Source organism: Myodes glareolus, chromosome 7 (genome assembly GCF_982192425.1).
Source record: "Myodes glareolus chromosome 7, mMyoGla1.1, whole genome shotgun sequence".
Classification (NCBI taxonomy): domain Eukaryota; kingdom Metazoa; phylum Chordata; class Mammalia; order Rodentia; family Cricetidae; genus Myodes; species Myodes glareolus.
Genome location: NC_142032.1, coordinates 59,532,770 through 59,557,080, shown reverse-complemented (window position 1 = coordinate 59,557,080; position 24,311 = coordinate 59,532,770). Strand labels below are relative to the sequence as shown.

At 51.3% G+C, this 24,311-nt stretch overlaps 1 protein-coding gene across 11 annotated transcripts in view; it reads right to left on the bottom strand.

The window, feature by feature from the left end:
• The window catches only part of Ano1 (anoctamin 1), a 167,362-nt gene that overhangs the window by 5,566 nt on the left and 137,485 nt on the right, over positions 1–24,311 (bottom strand). For all 11 annotated transcript variants that reach the window (XM_085693437.2, XM_085693435.2, XM_085693427.2 and 8 more), the window contains 9 exons: positions 23,324–23,398; positions 19,934–20,135; positions 19,676–19,787; positions 19,191–19,248; positions 16,781–16,881; positions 15,867–16,012; positions 11,480–11,632; positions 5,368–5,420; positions 3,646–3,830 (listed from right to left, as the gene is read on the bottom strand). In XM_085693437.2, the coding sequence (XP_085549563.1) occupies positions 3,646–3,830; positions 5,368–5,420; positions 11,480–11,632; positions 15,867–16,012; positions 16,781–16,881; positions 19,191–19,248; positions 19,676–19,787; positions 19,934–20,135; positions 23,324–23,398 (1,085 nt within the window). The remainder of the gene's footprint in view (positions 1–3,645; positions 3,831–5,367; positions 5,421–11,479; positions 11,633–15,866; positions 16,013–16,780; positions 16,882–19,190; positions 19,249–19,675; positions 19,788–19,933; positions 20,136–23,323; positions 23,399–24,311) is intronic.

Genomic DNA, 24,311 nt, shown 5'->3' with positions numbered 1-24,311 from the left:
GGACTGCGGCTTCACACTGGGAGCCAGAACACCAGAACAAATCTTTCCTTCCTTAAGTTGATTTTGTTGTTGTTCTTATTTTTTTTTTCTTTTGAGACAGGGTTTCTCTGTGTAGCTCTAGCTATCCTGGAACTTGCTCTGAAGACCAGGCTGGCCTCGAACTCATAGATCCACCTGCCTCTGCCTCCTGAGTGCTGGGATTAAAGGTGTGCACCACCATGGCCAGGCCCGAAGTTGATTTTTGCCAGGTATTTTATCATAGCAGTGAGATACATGCATCATATAACACAATTTCCAATGTTAGGGACAGAGTCTCTAGAGCAACTGGCATGTCCCAGGCTGGTCACTAATGGCTGAAGCCCAGGGAGGGGACAACAGAAGGAGGTACCTGGCCCCAGAAGCACAGCCTTGATGCTCAGTTCACATTTACTATCAACTTGCTGTGTGTCCCCCGAGCACTCGCTAGACCTCTCTGGGCCTCAGTCTGAACATTCCCTCACTTGTTTATGTCGTAAGCATTTGTGAGTTGTGCCCAACTCCATCCCAGAGGGCACATAGGTGAGAACAGAGCAGATGGGGCCTTTTGTTCAGGGACGGAGTTGGACAGGATTCTCTAGGGCCTGTTTGCCATGGAACCACCAGCTCCCCAGATGGGACTGGCTGGGAACAGTAGCAGGTGCTGAGCAGAAGCTGTGCAGTCACTGATAGGAACAAACAGCCTGTGCTCCCAGTGTTACCACACACCTCTGTTCTGCCTTTCCCCTCCAAACCTTGGGTTACCTGGAAAACTCCTACTCATCCCTGAAAGCCCACTCACGACTCTTTAGTCACCATCCCCCACCAGCCATGCCGACCTCTAGATTAATTTTCTTCCCATCCCTGGCTTTACTAGTCAGTCCTCTTCTGGCCTCCATGGGGAGAAGAGAATGTGGTCTCTCGGGATGGATGGGGCTGACCTGGGCAATGCCTGCTTTAACACAGGAATAAACAGGAGCCTGCAGGAGTCCCAGGTCCTATTCACTGCTTCTGCTGCTCTCTGAGCTTGGTCAGGCTCCAGATTGGGGGGTGGGTAGCTATGGTGGGTGTGTCTGGTGTATCTGGGGAGCTCAAGGAGGCTGAGGCACAGGATTGTGGTCCAGGCGGTGGGAAGTCGTCGAGACCTGGAGCTGGGGACCAGGGCCTCTGTTTGCATGGGCCCAAAGCAGCAGGGACATAGATGGGGTCTGAGACCTGTGTTTTTGGAGATCTGCTTCCCGGGGTTGACCTAGAACCCTCTGCTTGTGCCTCTCTGCATTTAAGCCTGCTGCTGGCCCTCAGTACCATCTGCCACTATGCCAAGAGTGTGCAGAAAAACAACAGCGATTTCTCTGTTTTCTCTTAGTGACTTTTCCTCTAAACTTCCATTTTCCTGAACTCTGTAGCACCTGATGGTGTCCCGGCTGGCGGTACTTTCAACAACACCAGAGTGTCCTGCAGTCCGGCTGCCCAATGAGGGTTTTGGATTTTGAGGTAGTTCCCTGAGCTGCATACCTTGACATCAGTGGCAGAGCACCTGCCCCCCCCTTGGCTCCCCAATCAGGAGCCTTCACCCACACCAGGAAGCATCATTGCTTCCCCAGGAGTGACCAGCACCTCTGCTGGTGCACAAATAGAACCCCAGTCAACAGCTCCAAGAACAAAGTTTCAATTCTACAGGGAGCAAAAGCCACCCACACTCAGAGGAAATCCACTTTGAACTTGGCCCTTTTCCTGGCTAGCAAGAGGTGGTCTGAGCCTCCCTCTCCTGGCTGGGAAGTCCCGAGACCCTGGGGCAAGTGTTGTCTTCTGCAGAGCTACTGGGCAGGGGAGGTCGGTAGAAACAACAGCTTCTGAGGTGACTTGTGCATTTCTGTCCTAGGCTACATGCAGAGAGAGGGCTTTCAGAGATGAAAACCATGCTGGGCTGTCTCCTCTCAAACCTGCCCTCCTAGGCTCCACCCCTGAACAAGGTCCCAGGACAGCTGCTGTTCCATCCTGGCACAAAACAAATAGAAATGGTGTCTTCTTTTCTTTCCTCATTTTTCTTCCTTATAGTAGCCTTAAGCTACTTGAATAAATAGGTTTATTATTTATAACTTATTTATTCATATATAAATATCAATATAACAAATATGTTTATAGATATACAAATCTATCTTATCTGTCTATCTATCTATCTATCTATCTATCTATCTATCTATCTATCTATCTATCTATCTATCTATCTGAGTCAGGGTCTCATTATTAGCCTAGGTTGTCTCAAACTCAAAACATAGCCTTTAACTGATCCTCCTGCTTCCATCTCCCTAGTACTGGGATAACGGTGTTAGACTCAGCTTCTTAAAGGCACCTTTCCTCTGCCACCCCAAGGAGGAGCTTCCTGCATGGGAATCTTCAGGGATAACTCACATCCATCCCAGAGCATGAGCTAAGGTGTAACATTGGCTTCTGGGGAATAGATCATTTGTAAAACCAGAACTCTCTGACCCTTCCTGCCAAACTACCACATGTTATTTATTTATTGTTAAAGACAGGGCCTCAGCTGGGCAGTGCCCGCCTCTAATCCCCAGCTGTCTGGCTTTAAGTCAAAGTGTTTGGACTCAGACTTGGAAAATAGAGGCAGGCAGATCTCTGTGAGTTTGGGGCTACCTGGACAACATAGAGAATTCTAGGCCAGCCAGGGCTACATAGTGAGACTGTCTCAGAAAAGTAAGCAAACAGCCAGGTGGTGGTGGCAGCGTGGTGCCTGCCTTTAATCCCAGCACTCTGCAGGCAGAGGCAGGCAGAGGCAGGCAGAGGCAGGCAGATCTCGGAGTTTGAGGTCAGCCTGGTCTACAAAGTAAGTTGCAGGATGGCTAGGGCTACACAGAGAAACCCTATCTCAGATAAAAGTAAACAAATAAACAAACAAAAAAGAAAGGGTTTGGGGTAGTCCAGGCTTGCCTCATTCTGCCTTGGCCTCCCGAATGTTTGGATTATAGGTATGCGCCACCATGCAGGACATCATACATGCACATGTATATACACATACATATTTTTGTTTTTCTGTTTTTTAATTTTTAAAAATATTTTTACTTATTTTAGGTATATGAATGTTTTACCTGAATATATGTATGTTTGTATACCCACAGGCAAGCCTGGTGTTCATGGAGGCCAAAGAGGGCTTCAGAACCCCTGTAACTGGAGTTATAGATGGTTGCAAGCCACCTCGTGGGTGCTGGGAGTCAAATACTGGTCCTCTGCAAAAACAAGTGCTCTTAACTGCTAAGCCACGTCTCTGGCTCATGTTATGTTTTTATGAGACAAGATCTAATGTAGCACAGGTCAGCCTCAATATCAATATGTAGCTGAGGATAGCCCTAAACTTCTGATCTTTTGTTTCCACCAACCAGTATACTATATTTGAGGCATGATCTCATGTAGTCCAGGTTGGCTTCAAACTCACAGCAATCCCCTTGCCTCAGGCTCCGAGCGTGGGATTATATAGTGAGCCACCCCCACAGTCATTTTACAAACTGCATGCAAGTACTCCTCGAGTCTTGCACCTGAAGAAGCCTGGCTCCTGCCTAGCCTTTCCCAGCTGCCTCTGCAAGGACCTCTCTTCAGGAGGAGACATGAAAGCAATACCTGCAGATCTGAACTTCATAGCCCAGGTCCAGGGGGTCATTGGGTGCCGTGCCATCCTGGAAGTCGCTGACATTGAAGGAGGAGAGTGTGTGGTTGACGAAGCCGTGCATGGTCCCGTTCTGACTGTACATGTAGAGGTACACTAGGCGAGGGATGAAGTCAGACGTGAACGAGATCACAAAGGCCTGCCAGGGAGAGGGAGCGAGGGTGAGTGAGGACCCAGAGAGAGGCAGGGAAGGGCGGGGCAGGATAGCATGGGTGAACAAAGGGTCAGAATGGTCCTGTTCATGTCTGCAGCTTACAGGAGCATGACGGGCTACGGCAGTGGTCCTTCAGGAGGGACAGTGGGGACAGTGGGGACAGTGGGCTGCCCTTCACAGGCTGTGTGGCTCTGGGTGCCAACCTCTCTATGCCATTCTCCTGTTCTTGTTTAACAGATTGGCCATGCTCACTGGGCACAGTCCTTACCCCCTGGGCTTGCTGGGAAAATTCAGGAGCCCAAAGAAGGAATCTGCAAACTGTGAAGTTCTTGCCTACCTCTATGACAGACTTCATGCAGGGGCCTGAAGCCCAACAGCCTCTGATGGATGTGTGGCTTGGGTATGTCACCTTCTCTCTCTCTGTGGCTTAGTTATCTATGGGGCTTGTCAGGCTATACCTCCACAGCTGTGTATAGGGTAATGGCTTGGTATATGGCAAGAATATAGGTTTAGAATATTCTGGGAGTATCTAACATTGTTGCTGTTGTCCTCATGAGATGCCCTATGTGTGCCCTGGCTTCACACATTTCACGCAGGCTATACTCTGGGTCCCCCTTATTCTGGACCCTACTTTCGCTCCCCCAGGGTCAGGCATGGAACTTCAGCTGTACGACAGTCCTTCTCAGTTCCTTTAACAAGGGGCTTCGAGGCCTCGACTGGAGAAGTAGGCATTTGGCAGTAGGGAAGGACAGTGTGGCTTCTGGAAGCTCCTAGTGGCTTGAATATCACTCCATGCCTAGTGGGACCTGGCTCCCAGGTGTTCCTGCATTGGACACCCTGGGCCTGCGACTGTTCTGGGAGCTACCCCTGCTTCCCATGGGTGCTGTGTCTGCACACGGGGGCTCAGTCAGTGTATGGAGAGGCAGAAGGTTAGGGGACACAGCTGTGATGCTGCATGTCCACCTGGGGTTCCTGTGCCTCTGAGCGAGCCCTGGGCTTTGCTGCAGCAATATGGAGCCTGTGGGAACCACAGTGGTCAAGGGTTATCCCACTCCTGACCGAAGGCCAGGAAAGGCTAGTGGGAGCCATACTGTGTGCTGGGAAGACATGGGTATGAGCTGGGAAGGAAGCTAAGGGTGTGACACCGGGTTTGATAGGGACAGGGGTGCTAGCTTGTCTCTCGCTTTCCAGCTATGTTACAAATGGGCTTTTGTTTCTTTGTTTGTTTGCAGACAGTGTCTTAAGTATCCTAGGCTGGCCCTGAACTCTCTATGATAATAAGGGTGACCTTGAACTTCAGATCCCTCTGTCTCCCCGTCCTTGAGTGCTGGAAGAACAGGTGTGCTCCACCACACCTGGTTTATTCAATGCTGGGGATGAAACTCGGGCCTGGTGCACGCTAGACAGGCATGCTACCTATTGAGCCCCAGCCCTAGTCCTCAAGGGAAGTTTCTAAAGAGAGACATCCCAACAGCCCCGGTGGCTTCGCTGCCCCGCCAGGATTCCCACTCCCATCACTTACATTAATGATGACAGCCAGCTTCCCGACGCCTCTGAGAATGTTGTACCAGATGCCTAGGGGAGAAGCAGATGGGATCTCCTGTGGACTGGTGTATGGTTTGTGGTGCCCAGGCAGTGCCTGGGTGAGCCCAACCTTGCAGGAACTGGGGCAGCTAGAGGGCCACCCTCAGCAATGCTGGGAAAGGCACAGAAGGAGCCTAGGGAACACAAGCCCTGGCTGCACTATGTTACCATGGCACACTATGGGTTATTTATGAGTTTCCACAGCCTAGACACCCTGGTCCCTAGTGGCCCTGGACCTTCCCTGTAAACCTGTCTAGACATGTTCCCTTTCCTACAGCCCATGACTTGACCTCAACCCCAGCGCCAGAGCAACTCTGGCTAGGGCATCCTGACTGGCGAGGCTGGGATCTTGCTTTGGGGGTGATGCTCAGCAGTGTTCAAGCACCAACCATCGTACCAGGACAGGACCTGGCTTCCACTACTATGATCCCAGATGGGCAGAAGCCTTATTCCCAGTATGGTGGGACCTTGCTTCTCAGCCATCTTCCAATGGAAAGGAGAAGGAACAAGATCCAGGAAGGAGGTGTGGTGCTTGTTAGGGGCCTCCAGGCTGAGATTCCTGCAGGGGGTCCCATGTACTGTACCCCCACCCCAACCTCACCCGTGAGGCTAGGTGTGTGTCCAGGGGTCCTGTCTTGAACTGCACTCCATTAGGCCAAGAGTGTGTCCTGTCCATATCTGGCTTCCAGTCCTGAGTCAGGTCTATGACTTCACAGAAGTCACCCTGGGTGGATCCTACTGTTTCCACCCTTGAGGAAACTATGCCAGGTGTTTTGTTCCAAGTGTGGTGTATGGCCAGGTGCCACACATTGTCCTTTCCATCTAGAAAAAGTGGGGCAGCTTCTGAGCTCTCGCTTTTGAGCTTCACTCTGGTGGCCCACGAGGCCAGCAGGTGTTCAGTCCTGGGCATCCCAGAATCTGGGAATCATGGTTTGACCAGTGGCCAAGGATGTAACAATGCATGTGAGTTAGATAAGTCCTCCTGCCCCAGCCAGGATAAAACAGCTTCCATCACGGCAATCAGACACCCATGCATAGCATGGGCACCAGGAGGGGAGGGTATCCTTGTGTGGTCATCACCAACATATTTTAGTCGCCGGTGGTAGCACTTCACACCTGGCCTCTTGTGTTGTGTTTCAGGAGCCGAGAGCTCTTCAGTAGACTGAGAGCAGGCTGTGGTTCATGCATCACTTGTCTTCAGAGTCTCACTGCATTGACCTATTAGGTGTTTGTTGAGTGGCTGCAGAAATGCATAAAGCCTTTTCAGATAAAACCAGAGCAGAGGATACTAAGGGCAGGCCCTGCCGGCTGCAGACTTCCTGGAGACTGTTGAGGCTGGTGAGATGGTCCAGCAGGTAAAAGCTCCTTTGTCCAAGCTTGATGACCAATGTTCCATCTCTTGAACCACAGTGGGAGACAGAAGCAACTTGTGTAGGATAGGCTTCCTATAGAGATCCTATGGCTGATGGTGGAGGCTCCTGCAGGTCAGATGACAACCTGTTCTCTACATACAGGGGAGTCCCTGATGCCCCACCTCTTGGAACCACCAGATGCTTCTTGATACACTAGTTCTTTGCTTTACTTTTCTTCCTTTTATCTTTTCCTTCCTTCCTTCCTTTCTTCTTTTCTGAGACAGCGTCTCATGTGGTTCAGGCTAGTTTCAAATTCACTATGAGCCAAGGATGGTTTTGAACCCCTTCATCTTCCTTCTTCTACCTTCCAGGTGCTAGGATTACAGGTATGTGCCACTGTGTCTGAGCTATGTGGTGCTGGAGACCAAACCCAGGGCTTTGTGCACGGCAGGCAAGCATTCTATTGAGGCCAAATCCCTAGCCAAGTGAAGGTGAAATTCAGGGTAGAATCCACCTTACTTCACCGTATTCAATGCTCACCACTGTTGTTTCGCCACAACCGGCAAAACTCGCAGTGAAGCCTACTTTATCTATTAATTTAATAAGTACATTTGTTTTTGAGACAGGTTCTTATTCTATAAATCATGTTCTGGCCTGGAACTCATTCTGTAGCCTTGGCTGAGTTCAAACATGCAAACATCCTCCTGCCTCACCCTCCTGAGTGCTTGGATTTCCAAGTACAACTACACCCAGTCTATAGGCAAGTTTTTATTTGAACATTAGTTTTCAATTTTCCAGGGTCTAAACCAGGAATAGGACTGCTGGGTGACTGATAATTTTGCAAACTCCAGTTGGAATGATCTTACCCTCCCTTCTCTTTATTTCATTTTTTTAAGACAGGGTTTCACTGCATAGCCTTAGCTGGCCTGGGACTCACAGAGATCCACCTGCCTCTGTTTCCTGCTGGGACCAAAAACATGTGCCAGAGGAACTGGCTAAAGTCTATTTTTACTTTCTTTATTATTTCTGGAGACAGGATTTCACATAGCCCAGGCTACTTTGAACTTGAGATGGGGAGCCCAGAGTGACCTTGAACTTCCAGTCCTCCTCTTGCTTCCTCCTCCTGAGTGCTGGGATTACAGGTGTGTACCATCTCGCGTGGTTCTTTTTTTCTCCTTCTTCCTCTCCTCATCTTCTTCTTCCTCTTCCTCCACCACTCCCGACCACTCTAAAACCCATTTCCAATAGCTTGGCAAGGAAGCGTGCTGGTTAGACCAGATGTTCCCCGAGAACATGGCATCCACTCACTCAGTGCTGAGGCCCGTGACTAGGGCTTCTCACTGCGTGTAGTGTAGTGCAGGGAGTCCTTCCTGCCTGAAGACCTGGATTCTGGGGTCCTCTCCCTTGTCGATGTGTGCCCCCCCCCTCCAGAGACTTCCACCTAAGAGGCCGTGTGATAAAGGCTCCGGCAGTCAGGAGCACAGCTGCCGCTAGCCAGGGTCTGTGGGGGTGCAGGCCACTGGCGCCACTGGGTCTCCTGTCCCCTGGGAACGCTGGCCCAGAGGCTCTGCACGGATCAGAGGAGGAAGACAAAAGCCCCTTTGAGCAAAAGGTTACAGCTCAGGAGGCCACAAACAAGCATGTGAAAGGCAGATCACGCCTCCAACCAAATGGGCAGGAACCAGGAAGCAGCCGCTGATCCGTGAGGCCTGGGAAAAAGCAAGGAGCCTGGAGCGAGGATTCAGAGGACACAACCGGAAGCTCCGTGGGGGCGGGGACTACAGCAGGCGCTAGGAGGCCACCCACAGTACCCTGTTCACTGGTGGGCTTGCAAGGTTTTAGAGGACATCTTCTAGGGCTAGCTGGCCTCTGTTCAGAAGCAAAATGCACCAGTAACATGCCTACTGGGGACTCCACTGGGCATTTGTGAGGACCCAATGGGGACAATGTGGCCTTTTGCTTTTCTTTCTTTCCAGCAACGGGACAGTGAACTTTAGGGTTTCTAAAGAATCATCCAGGTTCCCTTTAGGCCTCTGGCATTCAGTCCAGGGCTTTCAAAGTTGACCATTTGTTTATTTAGGAGATGGAGGACTCTGGTTCTTTGGGTAGTGGGACCTAGACTCTGCTCAGGCTTCCTCTGAGCTTCCTCCAAGGGCCCAACAGGTGGAAAGTTCCAGAAGTTTGTACTGAACACATCTCTGGGGTTGTCTTAGAGCAGGATGTGGGGTGTCCATCCTGTAGCTCAGATACAGTCCAGACACAGCCCAGGATCTATTCTCCATCAGCCTTCTGGGGAACAGCTTTTACATTTGTAAAAGTAAAAGGGAAAAATGCCTGGATTTGGCCTTCCACTGAGGATCCTTGTGCCCCTAAAGCTGTGGCAAGCCAAGAGCTCCTGAAGGTCTCTTGCACCTCTGGGGTCACCAGCCTGGCCATACCTGGGTGTGGCTTACCCCATGACCACAATGGGGGCAGAATAGAGACATTGGGGGCTGGAAGGGTCAGTTTGTCCAGGGACTTTCAATGCTTTTAAATCTGTGGGCAGAACCCAGGGAGACCCATTTGGGTGTCTGTCTGTTTCCATTGTCCGAGTTGCTTGGGTAGGAGGTGACATCAGGAAACCACAGTGTCCAAGCACAGCACAAGGACCTCACACATGAGCCTGGCTCTGACTTCTTCTTCTTCACCCAGCACCCATGTTTCCAGGTCATTCTCTCTCTCTCTCTCTCTCTCTCTCTCTCTCTCTCTCTCTCTCTCTCTCTGTGTGTGTGTGTGTGTGTGTGTGTGTGTGTGTGTATGTGTACAGGCCTTGTAGCATAGATGTAAATTAGGCTATAGAATCACAAAGATGAAGTCACCATAGTTGATGTGCTAGATTGTTACCATGGCAACTTCATCCGGCTCACTGTAAAAGACTACAAGGTGATAAAGAAGCTTGTGCCACTTTCTCAGAAGCAGCTGGAAGGCTGAAGGATGTGGTCATCCATGGTAGGGGATGACAAAGCTACCACAAGCCAAGTGATGGCCCAAAGAGCACCCAGCCTGGCAGAGACACTAACAAAACCGGGAGAGAATATGGAGTAGAAGGTGCAATCTGAGGGTTGCCATAGGAGTGGGTGGTACGACCCAAGGATTCCCCATAGAATGAACTGGATATCTAGGGGCCTGGGAAAGGTCTTAGAAAAGTCAACACCACTGGGCATGGTGGCACACACCTTTAATTTCAGCACCTGGGATCCTGAGGCAGGTGGATCTCTGAGTTTGATGCTAGCCTGGTCTACAAAATGAGTTTCAAGAAAGTTAGGGCTACAAAGAGAAACTCTGTGAAAAAAAAAAAAGAACCCAAAACCAACAAAAAGAAAAAGAAAACCCAACTCCTTACAGACTTACAAATTCCGGCCTGGGCCACAGAACCCAACCCAAAGAGACCCCCATCACAGGGAAATATATCTATATGGGAAGGTGGCCAATGGCTTCCCTCACGTGATTTACTATTTGCTTAGTCCAAGCATCAGCACAAAAGATGGCCTTCTTACTAAGACTGTATTCACTGGGAGATAGACTAAAGGACAGTGAGTTCCAGTTTAGGAGAAGAGGGACACTGTCCTTGCTGGCTCTGGCTGAGGTATGCATGGCATCTGGAGCTCTGTCAACTCCATCTTCCATGTCCTCTCCTCTTCCTGAAGACATCCAGTGTCTCTCCTTAACTGCCTCTGATGACAGGGCACTCACTACAGGGGATACTTGCTTTTCCTTTGACACTGGGGGACTGCGACAGCATTGTGTGTACCACTCCCCATTTCCCTTCTCCATATTCGATACACATCCAAGAGACTCAGGGTTCACAGCCCCATGCTGAGTTTCATTCTGGCCTTGAACCTCAAGGGCAAGTCATCCAACAACATAACTGTGTTTTCTTGGCACCCTTTCTCTTCAAAACCATTTTGTTAAAGGTTGTGTGTGTGTGTGTAGGGGTGTGTGTGTGTGTGTGTGTGTGTGTGTGTGTGTGTGTGTAGGTACCCTTGCAAACCAGAAGGCAGCACTGGATCCTCTGGAGTTTAAGTTACAGGCAGCTGTGAGCAGCCCGACATGAGGACTAGGAACTGAACTAGGTCCTCTGTAAGAGCAGCCAGTGCTCTTAACTGCTGTGTGCTCTCTCCAGCCCCCACTACCTCTTCCCATGAGCACTGCATGCTGTAGCGCTCCAGTGGCGGGAGCTCTGTCCCCACTGGTCTACCTCTTAGTTCTGGGGCCACCCCAGTGTTGGGGGGATGAAGTGTTGAGAATAAGCTTGGAGGAAAAATATCACCTCATGTGTATCTGATGCACCTCAGAAGAGTCACTGCGAACTTACTTAAAATGTGACTTTTGAGCTTTTTATGATTTTCTTTTTGTTACTCAGTTGTGCTGTTCTGGGGCATGAGCTTTGTAGATGACAATGTCATATCACAACACCAAAAGGTTGGACACACTCGTGAGACCTCTAACAGTAGATGGATGAGACAAACAGTCCCGCATCACTGGTAGCTGATACATCGTGGACGTCTGAGAACCAATTGGCCAGACTCAAGACAATCACTTGGGAAGGTTGTGGGAAAGTCCTTGTAGGGAACAGTCGTCTGGACCCCAGTGGCTTCTCAAGAGTAGCAGTTTCCTGCTCGTATCATGTGCGCTGGACCCATTTTATAGCTCACTTACCAATGTCTTTGGCTCTGATGGCTACTGGCCTCCGTAGCTCAGTGACAAACTTCTTGGCATCCAGGCGGATCTCGATGATGTTGTTTAGCAGGGCAAACAGTGGAGCCAGAGGGAAGGATGCAACGAACAGGGTGACGAAGCCAAACTGAATAACTGTAGGGAGGGGAAGCACTGTCAGCGACACATCCATGGGCCACCCTGTCCCCAGCATGACTGCCTGGCATCCTGCCTGTGGAGCCCTCCTTTGTGAATCTGCCAGCAGGTGCCTGAGGAACCCTCTGGAGAGAGCCACTACCACCTTGGGCAATATCCAGGAGATTGAAGACGGAAGTCACAGCATCAGGAATTCAACATGGCTGACCTTGAATTTGCGATAATCTTCCTGCCCCAGTCTCCCAAGTGTTGGGATTATGGCAGTATGGCATCATGTCTGGATTATTTATTTATCTTTGTATATCTGACTGTGAATGTATGTGCACATGTGCATGAGTGTGCATGAAGACCAGAAGACGTTGTGAATTTTGGTCCATAGGTACCAACCACCTTGTGTGTGTGTGTGTTTTGTTGTTGTTTTTCTGTAGGATCTTTCACTAGGACTTGGGGCTCACAGATTAGGCTAGACTGACTGCCCAGGGAGCCCCCAGGGAGACCCTGTTTCTACTTCCCCAGTGCTGCTATTACATGCACAACACTACTCGCAGCTTTTCATGAGGGTCTCAGGGATTGAACTCAAGTCTTCATATGTGCAGAAAGCATATCACATATGGAGCATCTCCCCAGCTCTACATGTGAAATTTTTATACCTGTCTATAAACGTGTTCTGGTTATGCTCACTCGCGTGTGACTCTTGAGTCACAGGCGTGCACGAGGGTCACAGGTCTGACCTTATGAAATCTCTGCTCATAGGTAGATCACAGTGAGCTCATGACCTGGCCTGTCCCCTCCCTGAGGCCAACCAAATCTCCCATGGTCAGAGGTTCCCTTGGGTCAGGAAGGTCTGCTTCTGGTACTGTGTCTCAAGGGTCCCTCCTGTCCTCTTCCATTGGGCCTAGGAGAGCAGGAGGACATCTTTCCTCCAAGGATTTCCCAGCCTTCTGTTTCGAGGCCTCATGCTGCTTGTCACCAGCTCTGGGCTTCTTCAGCCCTGGAAGCTACAGACAACGTGAGTCAAAACAGGTCAAGAAAAGGTCACCAGAGAGACGAGTCGGAAAGTTGGTCCAGGAGCTGTATGGCAGGACCTGGTCCAAGGGTGTTTCATGCCAGGGAGTAAATAAGGAAGCTGCAGAATGTCACCCTGTGCTCAGCCGGCTGAGTATGGCCATTGTTACCAGGGCGAGCAGGGCAGGAGGCTGTGAGAACTGTTTCCCAAGAGGTCTTGGTGACCTCTCATTGGCCCGGAAGTATGAGGCAGCAGGGTGGGGTGCCTCTGCTGAGGTCTGGAGGTGCTGGGAGGTTAGGGTGGGACAAGACCAGCCATGTGCCATGGTTGCGTGCATGGGCCATGGCTGCTGAGGCCCAGGCTCAGGGTTGCCAACTTAAAAGTAATTTGGCACAAGGTTTCATGTAGCCCAGGTTGGCCTCCAATTTACTATGCAGCCAAAGATGACCTTGAACTTCTGACCCATTCTGCCTCCTCTTCCCAAGTGCTGGGATTACAGTACAGGCCTGTACTACCAAGTCTAGTTTCTGCTGGGGATTGAACCCAGGGCCTTGTGGATACTAAGCAAGCACCCTACCATCGGAGCTACAGTCCCAGCCTTGGTTTTTCTACTTCTGTGTGATGGCACTGTCTCACCCAGTCTGAAGGGAATGAGAAAGAGACAATGGAGGGGGACAGGGACAGACTCTGGTGTTCAAGTTAATTTGGGCACCCTCCACACCTGTGCTCAACCTTAGATTTACTTAGATTTCTGGCAGCTGATGTGACAGAGAGAAAGCCAGGTGAGGAGTGTGGCTAGTGGGTTTCTCTGCACATCTCTGTCCCTGAGATCTCCTTATCTCTAAGCCCTGAAGGTTCATGGGAGCCTGAGGTGAAAGTTCAGTAGTTGAGAGAAATGACCGTATCTCAGTTAACCACAGGGCACTCCTCTGTGGTATCTGGCCTCCCGGCCTCCCAGAGCCTCCTGAGAGGGCAGACAATGGGGACAGGATGACCAGTGCCCAGATTCTACTGGCCAGGGCCCTATGACTGAACAGGGGGAAGAAAGGAGTTTGGAGTCCTGTTTGCCCCTACACCATGCTCTCCTGAATCTTGAGGCAAGATGACCCCTGCCAGTCATGAGGGCAGTTGAGAGCAACCTGCTTAGAACCATATGAACAAACACAGAGAGCGATGGAGAGGTACGTGTGGGGGCAGAGTGCTCCGCAGTCTAAAGGGCACCTGCTCATTACTGCCCTCTAAGCCAAGGTTGAGGAGCACTGGGGCCACATACTAGGCCTGCCTGGCCTCTCAGCACCATGGCAAATGCAGAATCCAGAGCAGTTCCTCCCCTGCCAGGATCTGCGTGTTTGAGTCCCGTCCATGGTGACTGAGGCCATGAGAGTCTAAGCTCCCTTGTGTTTGAGTCCTCCTGACTGTGCTCACCCATTCACACAGTCAGTGAACATACATGGAGCATCTGCTGTGCACTTGAGTTCATCTAGGGGTGGGGGATGGCAGCCAAGAGTGGGAAGAATGGGCTAGACAGATGGCTCAGTGGTTAAGAGCACTGGCTGTTCTTCCAGAGGTCCTGAGTTCAATTCCCAGTCACCACATGGGGGCTCACAACCATCTATATCCATCTATCATGGGATTCGATGCCCTCTTTTGGGATAAAGGTGTACATGCACATAGAACACTCACACATAAAGAAAAAAAAGTAAACCTTAAAAAAAAAAAAAAAAGAGTGAGAAGAAAAGGTCTTCCCTCCACATCCGTCCGTGAGACAGACAGACAGATCAGGACGGAAGAGCAACTGATGGTGCCAGCTGGATTTAAAGTGGGGTCAGAGGAGGAGTTGGATCCCAGGCATAGGGGAGGACCAACTCTTTTAGCCACTGCGGTCAGAGAAAAACCTTTTTTGGGGGAACACTCTAAGCAGAGTCTTGGAGGAAGGAAGAGAGAGGACCAGGCAGGTATTTGAGGGACAGCATCTCAGCAGAGGTTCAGTAAATGCAAAGGCCCATGGTAGGCCTGAGTCACATGATAGCAGAACAATGTGGAGTCTGGTGTGAGCAGAGCAGAGGGGCAGGGTGAACTGGGAGAGGCTGGAAGGCCCTAGGGCACATAGGCCACCTCGGTTACCTCCTTGGCTACCTCTCAGCATCTTTCCACGCAGGGATGCTCTGTTGATGAGGTTTACCCAGGCCTTACTACGGGTACTGGTTTCATTCTGGGGTCATGGCAAGCCCAGGGGGAGTTGGGTACTTTGGTGCTCAGGAAGAAGAGAGGAGCCACAGACCCAAAGGAGCACTCTAAAGGAGTGTAGCTATGGTACCCCAAATGCTGGGATGCTACAGTGGGGCTGGTCTTGCTGGTGAGGGAAGCAGAGGGAGAAGGAATTGTTGCTTGGCTGTATGTGTCACACCGTGTGGCAGGTGACCATATGTTGCCTGTCCTTGGCCTTTGGAAGACAGGGTTGAAGACAAGGGACTATGTTTACAGACCGGAGGAGGGAGCCTACAGTCAAGAGTCTAGGCTAGGCATCTCCTGTTCCTGCCTCTGCCTGCCGCTGCTGAATGGATAAGGGGCACTGAGGTCATGAGCATCCCAGCCTCACAGCCCTTTCCCTGTTTTCTGTCCTGGTGGCCCGCTCTGCCTCCCTCTCCTGCCTCTGTGTGCGTGTGTGTGTGTGTGTAGGAATAAAGGTCAGAAGTTAACTGCCTATGCCATGCCTCAGGTCCTCAGGTGTAGTCCATTCTGTCTATCTATCTATCTATCTATCTATCTATCTATCTATCTATCTATCTATCTATCTATGCACAGGATCTCTCTTTGACTTGGCACTCCCCAGGTAGGCTAGGTTAGGCTGGCTGACTGGTGAGCCCCAGGACCCTTTTCGTGTTCCCCCAGTGCTGAGATTACAAGCACATATCACCACACCAAGTTTTGTATTTTTTAAAAATAGGTTCTAGGGATTGAGCTTAAATTTCAGTGTTTAAATGGTACTTACCAATTAAACCATCTCCCTAGCTCCAGTTGCCGTTTTTTGTTCTTGTTTGCTTTGTTTTTGAGACTGGTTCTCACTATGTAGCCCAGGCTGGCCTCAAACTCAAGAGCCTCCTGCCTCAGTCTCCGAGTGCTGGGATCACAGGCAAGCTTCCATCACCATGTCCAGATCCCTCGTCTTTGTCCACCCTGCATCTTCTATAGCCTGTGCCCTCGGTCCTGCCCCAGGATGCGACTCACTCATTTCCATGTACTCGGGCGTGAGGCCGGCGAAGGGTTCGAGGTTGAAGTCCACTTCATAGCGTTGCTTCCGCTTCACGTACTCCTCGCGGTCAGAGGGGCTCTGCCTGCGCAGCTTCAGGTAACGGATGAACTTTTTCATCTTCCTGCAGGGGGCGCTGTGTCAGCAGGCTGTACCCACCAGCACCTCTGAGTTACACTATCATGTCTGCTCTGAGCCTGAGCCACCGGTTAGGGTAGTGAAATAAGCATTATAGGCATCTTTTTTTGTTTTATTTTGAGCCAGGGTCTCAATATTAGGCCCGGCAGGCCTCGAATTTACTATGTAGACCAGGCTGGCTTCAAACTTACACAGATCCACCTTCCTTTCTTCCCTGGTGTTGGGAACAAAGGCATGTGGCAACATGCTTGGCTATATATCTGTTGGAAGGGGACTAATAGTTCTGTCCTTCTCCCAGAGGCAGCATGGTTCTGCTGGTTTTTTAAGATGCTGGGAGGTAGGGAGTGTGAGAGGCCGTCTATGGCCATGGGAGACCCCTGGAGGGACCCAGACGTGTGAGCTATCCCATGCCCCTGTAGCCTCTCCTTTGCTCACTAAGGGCCTGGCTCCAGGGAACCTGTACCTCTGAGGAGCAACATGAAAGGGGCTGGCCCCTGGTTGTCTACTCTGCCACTCAGGGACCAGTACGAGAGAAAGGCCGTGTGGCATCCTGAGGGTGGGAGTCCATATTGTCTACAATGGGGCAACTTTCGCTGCATGTTTCTTCCCCACCCTCCTCACCTCCTGACTTCTGATGTCTCCTAACCCTGGAGAGGCTAATGCCTCACCTGTCACAGAGGCTACTTTAGAGTCCACCAGAGTCACCCATCCCTCTACTCTGCCCCACCCCCACCCCATGGCAGGTGCCACTCACGGGATGCCGATCTCAAAGAGATTGTTCTGGATCAGCTGCTTGCCCAGCATGATGATGCTCAGCTGGATGCAGAGCTCCATGAGACAGCCACCTGGAGCACACTGTGGGACAGAGGGCAAGTCAGATCGAGGCTGGCTTTGGGTCGGGGATGAGGCTAGCCCTCAACTTGTGGGGCAACTCACGGCCTCTTAAAAGTTAGGTTAAGGGCTAGGGAGATGCTGGGTGGGTAAGAACACTTGCTTGGTACACATGGACATCTGAGTTTGAATCCCAAGCCAAGCATGGTTGCATGCGTCTGTTATCTCAGCATTGTGGGGTGGGTGCAGAGGTAGGTGGACACCAAGATCTCTCTGGCCAGCCATCCTAGTTGTAACAGCGAGCTTCCCACTCAGTGAGAGACAGCGTCTCAAGGTATAGGGGAAGGTGGTAGAAGAGGTCATTCTTAGGAGTCACTCATCCTAAGGAGCGACCCAGCTTGGCTTTTAAAAAACTTACTTTTATTTTACTTTATGTGTATGAGTGTTTTGCCTACATGTATGTCTGTGTACCATATATATTCCCAGTGCCCATGGAAGCCAGAAGAGGGCATTAGATGCCCCAGGACTGGAGTTACAGACGTTTATGAGCCACAGTGTAGGAACTAGGAATAGAACCTGGGTCCTCTGCAAGAGCAGCAAGCACCCTTAACCACTTAGCCATCCCTCCAGCCCCACACCTGGCCTTCCATACTGGAGCTTTGGATCAGACTCAGGTCTTCAAGCCTGCAGAGCAAGTACTTTACTGACTGACTATCTTTCCAGCCCTTGTTCCCTTATTTTCTGATAAGCTGAGCTGGAAATGTCGAACACTGACAGCCCCAAATGTAAAGGAGCAAGCCTGTAGAACAGGACTCAGGGCCAGAAGATGACCTTCCAGGCCAGCAAGGGGATGGGGTGGGAGGATGGGAGGGGGCAGGGAGCAGAAGCCAAATGTTTCCAGCACTGTGTCTAAGGTTAGAGAGGTGGGTGCTGCCATGCTAGAGTTAAAGAGAAATGCAGCCAAGGTCTGTTTTTCCTTCTTAGTTTACTCTAACCAGAGAGGAAAACAGCTAAAGGCTAACAAAACAAAATGGAGAGTAGCCCCAAGGAAGCTAATTGCATTATTTTAAAAGAGAGAGAAGTCAGAGAAGCCACGTGTAGTGACACTCGCCTTCAATTCCAGCACTTGGGAGGTAGAGGCAGACAGATCTCTGTGAGTTTGAGGATAGCCTGGTCTATAAAGCAAGTCCCAGGACAGCCAGGGCTTCTGTTACACAGAGAGACCCTGTCTCAAACAAACAAACAAACATAAAATGAGAGAGAGAGAGGCAGAAGGGGGAAAAGGGGGTTAAGTGAGGGGGCAAAAGAGGGAGCAAGGGGTGAATATGATCAAAGTATGTTACATATATGTATAAACATGTAAAGAGACCCATTATATGTAATTAGTATGTACTGATAAAAACAGGGTGGGTGCAATGGCTCCATGAGTAAAGGTGCTTGTCACTGAACCTGAAGACCTGAGTTCAATCCCAGAGAACCAGGAGGTAGAAGAGAACGGACCCCTGTAAGCTGTCCTCTGGCTTCTAACAGGTGCTGTACCATGTGTGTGTATACAAACATAACAAATAAGTAGATGTAGTAAAAATAAGATTTAAAAAGGAGACTGGAAAGATGACTCAGCTCTTAAGAGCGCTTAACTGCTCTTAAAAGGACCTGGGTTCCCAGTATCCGTATCAGCTGGCTCACAACCAGCTACAATTCCAGGGTATCTGATGCCTTCTGGCCTCAGCGGGCACTTACACATATATGGTGTTTATCGATTCAAGAAGGCACACATACATGCACAAAAATAATTAATAAATCAATACATCTTGACAAAATTAAAAAAGCAAAAATTTGAACCAAAAAAAGTATCAACAAACTCTAGGCATGACTTCCTCCCACTTTTCCCCCTTCCTTCGTGCCTTTCTCGAGACAGATCTTCAGCACGTGGCTCTCAGCTGGGATGGTAGGTGTGGACCATCGTGCCCAGATAACTCTCTCCCCCGGGATCCCGGATGTATAAATGGAGATCAAGAACTGAGCATAGCATTCACCCTCTCTGCTTCCTGACCGTGCCTGTGATGCAAGCAGCGGCTTCAAGCCCCTGCTGCTTTGACGTCCCTGCCATGACAAGCTAGTTGTACCCTTGCACTGTGAGTGGAAGTAAACCCTCTCTCCCCTAAGCGGCTTTTGTCAGGATGCCTTAATCACAGTAACAGGGAAAGAAACCAAGACATTCTAAATCTATGTGGACACGTGAAGATGTAAGAAAGTATTCCGGCTGGAGTGCAGAAGCCCAGAGGACAGGGAGCTAAGCAGAAGGTTGCTGGGAAAGGGAGGTGACACATTACCTCCTCCATCCGGAAAGAGCGGAAGATGTACACATAGTCGCCCGGTCGTCCGACAAACCTGGGATGGTTGGGGTAGAGGTTAGGGAGGAGCTGGATTCAGCCCCCAGGAGATGCCACCCAGACGTCCTGTACTTCTGCAGTCAGAGCCACCAGGGATTTCACACAGGCTCCTTCCTTCCCTGGCTGGCTCTCAGTGCCCACACCTATATCCCACCTTCACTCACTTGGTGTCACCTGGCCTGTTGAGGGCACTATCAGAGGTTTCTGTCTTGGCTGTTGTCTGAGATCTATTGGCAGGGGTCCTTACTGCCTAGGCTCTACCATCCCAGATGAAGCTAGCTCTCTCTAGACCATCAGGGCTGTGGAAGCTGTACTTCCTGTTTTCCCTGGGCTATGGGGGCCTCCCACCAACAGGAAGGATGAGGTAGGACAGAGCCTTTTACCAGAGTGGGGGAGGCAGCAGAACCAGGGTTGAGGGTTCCTACCGGCCTTTGAAGAAGGCGACATAGAAGATGGGAGTGTAGGAGTTCACGAACTTGAGCAGGAAGGCCTTAAAGGTTAGCCTGTCTTCGAAGCTCTTCTCTGTCTTCGGGACCTCTGAGGAAAGACACGGTAACCACTCACAGACATCCCAGGCCAGGGGCAGTCAGGACCGGCCAGAGCCTGGTGGCCAGGCTGCTTGCTCCAAGGCTAGCCCTGCATCAGGACCATGCTGCCCACACAGTCCTGCACTCAGTACTCACCGATCTTGGTGAGCCACCTGGCAATGCAGCCGTAAACCTCATCCAGGAGAATGATGACCACAAGGTTGATGATGACAGCCGTGGCTGTGACCGTAACCCGGATGTTGGACCGCACTGAGGGGGAGGAGTTCATGGCCAAGGCTGCAGCCGTGGAGATTCTGTAGATAATGACTCCTAGTACGATGGCAAATGTCACTGCGATCTGCAGAGCAGGCGTGGACAAGCTTAGTGGGAACGGCAGGGGTGGTTTGGGGAAGGTGAAGCGCTCCCTTGAACCTGCCCATCTATTCCTAACCCCCAAATTTTCTGCGTCAGAACCAAAGCTGGAATTACTGGAGTGCCCACCAGATGCCAGGTACTCTGTAGGAGTCAACCCACAGAACAAGCACAAAAGTGAAAGGATTCCAAGGATCAGAGAGGGTGTGTGGCTAGATCAGGGGACCCAGTTCGGGGACTGGGCTTCACTAGTGGGTCCACTCAAGCCTAAAGCATACCAGATCTATGTTTTACTATCCCTTATTATCCTCCAAGTAGAGCCTGGGACACTGTAGCCATACCCCAGTGTTTGTCCTGGTGTCTGTTAGGTCAGACTGGCTATCGGGATGCTTTCCCAACCCCAGGAGATGGAGACAGCAGACTTCTGTATTGTGTGCAGGGCTAAGCCAGGTGCCAACCACAGGAGATGGAGACAGCAGACTTATGTATTGTGTGCAGGGCTAAGCCAGGTGCCCTCACAGCCACTGTGGTCAGGCAGATGGTGGCATCCTGCGGGTCTGCTGGGGCATGGCCAGGGTCCCCTCCCCACTGCTTTCTTAGAACTACCTTCTAGCTCTTCCATGACAGCAGCCCTAAGGCTAGCCAAAGCCATCTCAGGCCTCAACATTCCATGGAACTCAGACTGGTGGTGCCTGAAAGATGGGTGGAAAGCTAGTGACAGCTTTGTTCCGCCTGCTGCAGTCTGTCTGTCTGGATTCCTTTTCCTTTTGGCGCAGATTTGTGGGTAAGACCCAGTCTCTGCTCAGCCCAAGGGTGTGGACACCCCACCCTAGAGCTTGCTGGGCGAGGGTGGGCATGTCTGAGGCTCACAAAGCAGAGCCTAGCTGGACTTCGGTCTCATGTGTAGGTTTTGTCTGCTCTAGACAGGCTCTGGTCTCTGTGTCCTGGATGTAGGGCAGGTCTTGTCCTTGCTGGCATGATCCCTCAAGGCTCCTGGCATAGCCCCTGCTGCCCTATATTGCCCACTCGGGGAACACGGCCTTTGGGGTCTCCTCAGAAGACTTGCCCTGCACACTATGGGCCATAACCAGGCCTTCTCAGCCATCATTAGTGACTGAGCAGAGAAACACCCTGCCTGGGAAACCATCTGCAGCCCCCACCATGCCCTGTAAGCACAAGGCAAGGATACCACACCCTGGGCTGTGCCAGGGAGTGAGGGCTTTCCTCGGAACACCCCGCAGACCTGCCAAGAGGCCCCTCCCGGCCATAAGGACGTCTCTTGTGCCAGCATGCAAGGCTAGGACGGCTCTGGCTCTGTGGTGACTCAGCAGAGGCAATCCTCCACCCTCCTCTACGGGAGCCACAAGCCCCGTGCCCTGCTCCCCTGGCTGCCCATGCACACTCATGTCTTCAGGACCCAACACTGGTGGGACATCACCGTGATCTGTGGTCTGAATGGAACTCTAGGGTCAAGGACAAAGCTGCCTCTCCATTAGCCCGTGAGCCTGACGTGTGGCACGATTCTCTTCTGGGAAAAGACAGCGTCTGGTTTTCTGCGCGTGTCTGTCTGCCCTGGCTCCACACACCTACCTCGGCTAGATCACCAGGCATTCTTTAAGCCTTTCTGCTGGGCAGGTGGGCAGAAGAAAGGTTCTGACCAATGAGATTCATTGTGGGAGGGTCTTTTGGGGACCCCCCCCCCCCTTCACAGACAGGCAGCCTCTGCTGTCCGTCTTGCGCTCTACTCGCAACCTTCCCTTTTCCTTACTGGAGTGTAGAAGTGACCTTGGAAGTGGAGTAATTGTGTTGCAACCAGAATAAGTGAGCAGAAAGAAGCCCAGAGAAACCAGCGCCTCTGATCACACTCAGCCCTCTTCCTAACCTTCACTGGTCCTTTTGCTAGGAGCAGCTGGGCTGTGGGACTGCTGGGGTCTCTTAGTTTCTGTTGCCCATCACTGATTGAGGGCTGGGGTGTCATTCTGTGGGTATGTCTCCGAACCGGAAGGAGCATGTCACTCTCAAAATGAGGCTGAGAGTGTGTCTGGAGTCCCAGGTACTTGAGAGGCCAAGGTTCAGAAGCTCAGGGACAGCCTGGTCAGCAAGACGTCATCAAACTGAACCCAAGGAAAGGAGGCTGAGCTGGCCTTCCTATGAGTCCTGGCTTCACCAGGGAAAGGCAGGCAGACTGGGGATCCCCACTGTGGAGGCCACCTCTTTCTGGATCCTCTAGGACAGCTAAGTTCCCCCACGTGTGTGGGATTGGGGTGGGTGAAGCTGAGGCCTACACTTTTTTCTGTGAGGGGGTCACCATGCCCAGGAAACCCACCCTGGCTCAAGGCTATCTATTCATCTCATACGAAACATATGAAATCCCGGCGCAGATGAAGAAATGAGACTCCTGACTTTGCCCCTACTGGCTGGCATTCCACGGAACAGCCTCGGAACCAGTTTTCTCACCAGCGGCGGAGTGGAGTAGGGCCAGGCTAGCTGCGAAGACTGACTGGGTCATTCAGCCCAGGGAAGCCCCGAGCCAGGTGACTGATAGAACTCTGGGACTGAAAGGCTAGACAGCTCAGCCAGGATCTCATCAAAACCTCCCAGGCTAGACAAAATGTGACTGACTACAAGTGGCCCAGGCTACCTGAAGGTTGAGAAAGGTACAGGTGGTTTGAGGCAGAGGCCTGGTGACATCAATGAGGATGGGAGTCCCCTGAGAGCCATGGGCATTTGTTGGGTCATTTGAATCAGCTCAGAGCCACTTGTCCTGTTCTTTCTCTTTAAATTTTTTTCTTAGATTTTGTTTTGTGTCTTGCTATGTAGCCCAGGCTGGCCTTGAACTTGTAGCAATCCTCTTGTTTCAGCCTCTTGAGTGCTGGTATTATAAGAGTGTGCTGCCGTGCCTGACCATCTGGTGAAATTTCTTTACTGGTTTCTCTAAGACTGTCAGAGGAGATCCCAGTGGGAGCCACCCCACACTTAGTGAAGGCTGTATGTCCCCAGAGTCAGATCACATACCCCAGGACCACCACAAACCCATCCCGTTCCATCTCTGGGATAGAAGAGGGAGTTCCCCCCACCCCACTCTCTCTCTATTCCAGGAGTCAGGGTCACTGTGTCTCAAGATGAGTGCAGGGCACCTCTGATTCCCAGCCCCTCCAGTCTTCTAGAACTTACCATGAAGATGATGGAGACAAGGTTGGTGAAATAGGCTGGGAAGCGATCCCTCCAGGTCAGCTTTACCTTATCTGTCTGCAACATGAAATCATCTAGTCACTTACTGGGAACCATCCCAGTGGGTGGACAGCAGTACACACAAAAACTCAGAGAAACCCCCGGGAGACGCTGAGCAAACATGACAGTCCAGTGAAAGGGGAAGCACATAGGGCCTAGTGCCCCTTGAACAGGGTCACAAAGTGACAGAGAAGGGAATGGCCTTGGGGGCTAGGCCTCCTCTGTGCATGGGCATGGCGTTGCCCTCTGCTCCCTAAGAAGTGCATGACCTGAGAGGGAGCTGCCCATGACTGAGACTCTTCTTTCCTGAAGTTTTCTGTCTAGGGCTACAGGCTGTTGGGTCGTTTGCCACCCAGACCATAACAGCTATTTCCTCTCTTCCCGAGCAGGCGGAGCAAGTGCCTGTGCAGATACTTGCTGGGACAAGTGCCTAGCGCTGCTCAGAGCACTGTCAGGCCATGCTGACCTGGGGCCACATCGCTCGGAGAACCTCTCCTGGGTCCTGAGCTGGCTGGCTTGGAGGGACCTTGGGGAGCAGTTGGTCACTAGCCTGGGCAGTTTCAAGCGTGTTGGGGAGGGGCTTTCAAAGGCAGAAACACACACTGGAGCCCAGCATGCTGGCACTCATGGGAGGTCACTCATTCCAGCGGTGTCTGCATGCACACTCACGAGAAAACAAGAAGCAGTCGTGGACACTCGTGACAGGCATGTCTCCAGAGCCCACATGAAGCTGCATCTGCTCCCTGTGGATCCCTGACAGCCATGCAGTGACATTGCAACACATGGCAAACTGCGGGTGGGAGGCGGGGAAGGGACACAGATGGGAATGTTCCAAGAACACACCACAGAGGTGGCCAGGGACAGACACAGTGACCAAGAAGGCCTGCAAATGGTGTCAAGGCTCAAGTTGCTCCAAAATAGAGAAGTACCA